Source organism: Thunnus albacares, chromosome 12 (genome assembly GCF_914725855.1).
Source record: "Thunnus albacares chromosome 12, fThuAlb1.1, whole genome shotgun sequence".
In the NCBI taxonomy this organism is placed as follows: domain Eukaryota; kingdom Metazoa; phylum Chordata; class Actinopteri; order Scombriformes; family Scombridae; genus Thunnus; species Thunnus albacares.
Window position 1 is genome coordinate 1,653,779 of NC_058117.1, and position 6,303 is coordinate 1,660,081.

Sequence of the window (6,303 nt, forward strand, 5' to 3'; positions counted from 1 at the left end):
ATGTCAAAGCTCCATGGTCACAACAACCAGATTGCTTATTTATTTTCAATTGGACATTTGTAAGTTTTTACAGTAAGATAATATTAAGCATGTTTAAATGAATCATTTAAACATGTGATTACACTACATTGTCTGAGGTTTTATGTGCTGTGTTCAAGTGTTTTTTCAGTTTCTACTCTTGCACAATGACCACAGTGAAAACATGCACCAACACCTTCAACAGGACATTAAATTGCAGCTACAGTCCATCTGCATGTTGAGCTCTGCTGTCGTATGAGGGCTGTTTGTCAGTATGAGTAGGAAACCCCAGGCTTACAGGAAGTAAGCCTCACTGATCGTAAGGACTATATGATGGTTGAGGTTACGTTCTTATCAACTCTTTATTGCTTTGTAACTTCTTTGAAACTGGGCTGCAGGGTCAGTCTGTAATATACAGAAGTTGTACAGAAACATTAATCTTGACGTTTCTGTACAGGTGATTATTTTTAAATTTGTGTTGGGCAGAAGAAAAAAACTAATGTAATGTTATGGTAAAGTCTAGGTTTTTATTAATCTTATAATTGTGATGAAATATTAAGTAAAATGGTTTCATTGTGTTCAAGTTGTGCCAGTGAGTCAGCATGCACACTACCAAGGTCTTGCACACAAATGAAAATAACATCATCTTAACAAGAGAACCTTAAGGATAGATATTGTAGTCATCAAGGATTTATAGTAAAGTAACACACCGAACTGAGAAGAAGGACTGAGTGAGTACACAGCAATGAATAAATACATTGCAGTCTTAAAGTGTTTCTACTGATACATCTTTGCATGACTATCAGTTAAAAAAAACTCCTTATTTATCTTATATTGGCCCTTTATGAAGCCCATGAGTTCAGCCTCTGTCTGAAACAGCCTGTTTTAGCTTCTTTTTAAGGCGCCCCTTCTGATGAGCCCACTGTGTTCTGACTAGTTAGCTCCCGGAAGCTGCCCGGCAGACTTCCACCATCTCAAGAGTCTACGTAAATAAACAATAGTTGGCAAATTTTGCTTCTTTTTCTGGGACAACGCAAACTACCCATGGAACAACCTTAGCAACGAAGGCTACAGAGCAGATGACCATTTGTGGGCATGCGCAAACAATCTGATGTCATCATGAGAGGGAAGTAGAGGTAACACTACAAATGGAGCCTTCAAGCAGGCTGAAGCCCTGGATTTTGACTTGAAGGCAGCATTTTTTACACACTTTCAGCTCAAGTTTTGGAACTTTGATCATGTTTAACATAAATATCCACCATCATAACAGTATGACAAAAAATCACAAAAACCATTAAGAAGTATTTGTTGACCACACATAAATTCAGGCCTGATTTCCGTTATGATCTAAGCTGGCAAATAGTACACTTGGTACACAATCAACTCTGCCTTGTTAATGGATCTTGTATATAAAGGCTAAACTGAGCCAATGGAATCATTATAAAGTTTTGTTGTTTTTTTTTTGTTTTTTTTTAGCTTATATTTGTTTATGACATGATTTTATATTTGTTCCCTCTTTCCCCCCATCCCTTCCTATTCAATCCAGTGCATACTTCTCCCACGTCTCATTATAGGCACTGTCTGGGGGCCAGTGATCATCTTGGGTGGAAATATGCCTGAGACGGAACCCCCACATTGAGTCTCCCTCCGCCTGGTCTTCAGTACATCCTCCCAGACCAGCCTAACAGACAACATCTTCCTTCTACCTTCACCCACATTCATTCATCTATCCTCAACATTCAATACCTCCTGAATTCCATGAAACCTTTAAATGGCATATTGTTGTGGTGTGGTTCTTGCTAGTGAAAGACATACAGTGGTGCATTTTGAGGCTGTACACTGTATATAAATATTCATGAATATTTTTTGTGTTAAGAAAAGTTCTATACACAAATAATATTATTATTATTATTAAATTCTTCTGAGGATAAGTGCTCTTAAATATGTCAATCCTAAATGTCTCTGAAAGACATTATTGAATGTTTGAGAAAAGTTTTATTTTCCCCCACATCCAGCATATCCTTAATGCAACTCTTTACTTGGTATCAATAAGATGGCTTCATTATATAACTGTAGATGTATCAAAACAAAGAGAGCTAAGACACTACCAGAAAAGTCAGAAGTCACATTTGACATATTTGACAGGTTTCAGCAGAAAAGTGTTTTATTAACTTTGATAACATGGTATTTTTACAAGCACACAGCTTTTTAAGTAAAAAACAACAAAACAAAACAAGTCAGCAAGCAAGCGCTGTTTTAAAATGAATTGAGAGAGAGGTTGTTATGAGGCTGATTATCAGCTTCATGACTTCATCAATCATGTACTCACAGCTGCACACACGCATACAATAACTGGCTGGAAAAGCAAGAGGAAATAACAACTTAAAGGTTCTTAATGTAGAATTGTGAAGACTGACTGGAAGTGAGGGATGATTTGCTGAAACACGGTGCAAAACACAATGTTAGAAATCTTTTATGTAATTATGAGAAGTGTAAGCTAGGGAAAAGACATCACCTGCGCAAGCACCAGGATGTTGACTACAGCTCATTTATCAGCCATGGATGTCACTAATGATAAGGAATTTCTGATTCTTACAAGTAGAACCTTTAAACTGTGCACTTTGACTAAATTCCCCCCTTTTTTGGAATAAAACAGTGTTTGCTCTGTCCATCTTCTGCCTACTGGTGGGTTTGTCCATGCTGAGCCTGGAACACAACTCGTGTTAAACACAAATCTTCATCCTGAGAAACAAATTGACATTTGTCATTTATAATCTTTATTATGTGGCTTCTACTGTTACAGTATTATGTTCCTGTGCATGTCTGATAGGTGCTGTTACTGTGTGGCATGTATCATCCAACAAGTCTTCTAAATTAAATGGCAAAGTACGTCATACCTGATTCCCTCTTGTTTGACCTCTGGTGTTTAGTATTTTCTGATGAACGTCTTTATCTGCAGAAATAAATACAACAGGATCACACTGCATAGCATGCAAATGCACAACTTTCACAAAAAATAACACATTATCCCCCTTAAATGACTAAATACAGGATTAATTATGATTTATTTGAGAAAAAAAGAATTTTACAACACGTAAAGAGATTCATCTATTAGGGGAATAATATGAGGGAACAACGATTAAGTAAACAATTTTCAGGTTAGAATAGGTACCTGTTTTGTGATTAAGATGATAAACCAAAATAAAAGAGAAGAGCGAAGAGAGAACAGTGAAGGCTGGAGTCAACATCACTATCCAGGACACAGCAGGCACAGCAGACACAACAGGGCATGAACAGGAGTCACTGGAGTCTGCATCGAATGTGTAGAATGGGTTAAAACTGATCAACAATACTTGGCCTGGCTGTTTTGCATTGGATACAACTTTAACAACAGTTAATCATTAAATTTCACATTTTCAAATAGAGTTTGTTGAATTTAGGATTGGGATAATTCACTAGCTTCATCAATATAAGTAAGCAAGTATGTTTTATTTTTAATTTTCCCTCACAAGTATGTCAGTGTATATAGTAGCCAATTTCCAGGAATAAATTCATGCCAATTTTAAGACAAGGCTGTTGGTTTTTAATGGAATTGCAGGAACTTGTTGGAAACTGAGGTTTACATTGCCAGTGACACCGTAAAAATCAGACTCATGAGTTTCTCATTTGCTCTGTTTTTTTTGCTGAGTTCGGCATTAGCAGAAATGTTTGTGCATGTTATTCTTCTGCATTACAAATCTAAATATACATACATTTTTCAGCAGATCAAACAGCAAGACAACTTGAATGCAAACAGTATACTTTCAGTTTGACATTGCTAATGTTGCTGGTTTAAACACAAAAGTATGAACACAATGGCACCACATGTATAAATTATATTGCTATTAAAAATGCACATTAATATAAGAGCACATTGTTCTTTTGGGTGATTTGATCAGTTAGTCAAATTGTTATATTTGCTGCATATATACATACAGTATACATGCAAAAATACACAGTTTTGGTCTTGTGAAGTTTTTCCATTTTACAACATTTTAAACAATGTGTGTGATTCCAACTTTGTGACAACAGTCTCTATTCTGTTTCAAGACAGATAATTCACACATATAGAGAAGTCAGATGACACTACTTACTGACTGTGATCCTTGTGGCATTTCCATAACTGTAAACCTTTCTGAGAGAAATTGTTGCCTTATCCTCCACCATGTTCCGTTCAGTTCCACAGTAGTAGAGGCCCTCATCTGAATCAGTGATGTTCATGATCAGCAGGTCATAGGATCGAAAGGATTGGTTCTTCAGCAAATGAAAATGAGGGAATGGATTCAGAATTTCTTTAGAGTCTCTGGGGACCACACCTCCCTCATATTTTGTTCTCAGAACAAGAGAAGGCTGGTTCATATGAGAACAGTTCCTGAACCACACTATGAATACTCCAGGTGATGTTTTACAGTCACAGTACAGAGTGATGTTGTCTCCTGGTCTGACTATAACCTCCAACGCTGATCCAGAGATCCCATCATGACTGTAGAAAACAACTCCTGGAGTATAAATACAATCACAAAAACAAATTGAAATGTGACCAGCGTTTCACATCACAATAAGCGCAGGTTACTGCTACAAATACTGAGAATGTAGGGATGAATCCATTATCAGAATATAATTACATTCATTTAATTTTCAAGAGGTTTACTTACCTGTGACAATGAGCAGAAAAATATGCAGCCTGTCCATGACTGATGATGATCTGGCATGGAAAGACAATGAAACTGGTCTCGTGACCTGTGCAGACTTTTCCATTAAAGGAAATGTACGTTGTGATTGGCTGGTCAAACAACACATTTTCTTCTGTGGGTGTTTTCTATTGGTGTGACATTACATGATGGTCTAGATGTAGAATAAGATTAAACAAGATATCTTCAAAAGATTTGGCAGCATATTTTTCTGAGATACTGACTGAAGAAGTACAGTTCACAGTGTAAATGTACTGTATTGATTTTAGGCTGTAAATTGTCAGTGTATTGTCAATTATTGTGATTGAACAACAAAACAGAATAAGGTTAGAAGCTATTGTAGAAAATGGGACAATAGGGAGTGCCAGTCTTATTATCAGACATAATCACATGATTTGTTTATTAGCTTTCACATGTCTACCATGAAAATAGTCCACAAAAAGGAGCAAAAACAACATTTTGTGCACAACAATATTAAATTGATCATATCTAGTGAGAATCCCTGCAAATTAAAATGTTTTTAAGTTATTTTGGGGTAATGTTACAGGAGTTGTAAAATACTAATACTGTTTTACTTCGACCCTGAAAAGATCTAATGTCAAAGCTCTATGATCATACCTTGCACTAACCACAAGACTCATTCTTTTTAAGTGGGACATAAACAGTTTCCTGCCTGTGTTTGTGTGCATATATAAGGTGCGATGTACTCGGCAACCACTGATGCTCAAATGATGTAAAAAAAAACAAAACAAAAACCACTATATTCACCATGTATACACTTTTCAGTATGAGGATGGAGTTTGAGCCTGAATGAGAACAAAACTGCCTTTCATAAAAGAAATGTGCTCTATGGATGAGATGTGCATGTTTTCATGTCTTTCTGGTGGTTTAATTTGCTGAATAAATTGCTTGGCATAGAATTTTCTGGCATAAATTAATTTTTTTCCACTGTATGAAAGGCTGGTCAGAACAAGCGGCAACCACCACAACTTGAGATTGAAGGTCAATGCCACCGACGGCCGCTAGATGCTGGCTCCAAAAAATCTTTCTTTTAGTCAGTGCAGATCAATACCATGTGAACACTTCATAAACATTTTTACAGTAAACTTAAATAAAACATGTTTTAATTGATCTCTTCAATTTCAATTAAATTTTAGTAAATATTCAAAGTCAAGAACAAATAAACCTTCAAACAAAATTAAAACAGGAAAAAAAACACAGTAAGGACGTGCACCAACACCTTCAGCAGACCACTATTTTGCAGCTTTAGTCCATCTGCATGTTGCAGTCTGTTGTAGCATGAGGGGCTGTTTGCCAGTGTGGGTTTCCTGTCAGCCTTACTGACTTCAGGGGCTACATGGTGGTTGAGGTTAACTTCACTGTTAACCCATTATTGTCTGGTAACATCTTTGAAACTGGATGGCAAAACAGTTTGTAATAAATATGAAGGAAGACGTATCCATGGAACACATTCATTACTTTGAGTTTTACTCTCTGAGCAGAATCATCTCCAACATTACAAAAACTTGGAACTGTATAAAACAGGGAGTCGGGG

General features: G+C 36.5%; 1 protein-coding gene across 1 annotated transcript; it reads right to left on the reverse strand.

Annotated features, from left to right (window-relative positions):
• Positions 1-2,122: 2,122 nt before the first annotated feature.
• LOC122994244 lies at positions 2,123-4,771 on the reverse strand. The gene is made up of 5 exons (XM_044368826.1): positions 4,713-4,771; positions 4,152-4,556; positions 3,191-3,328; positions 2,916-2,971; positions 2,123-2,760 (listed from the first exon to the last, which is right to left on the reverse strand). Exons 1-5 carry the CDS (start codon positions 4,747-4,749, stop codon positions 2,698-2,700), a joined length of 699 nt encoding a protein of 232 aa, XP_044224761.1. The 5' UTR covers positions 4,750-4,771; the 3' UTR covers positions 2,123-2,697.
• Positions 4,772-6,303: the final 1,532 nt, after the last annotated feature.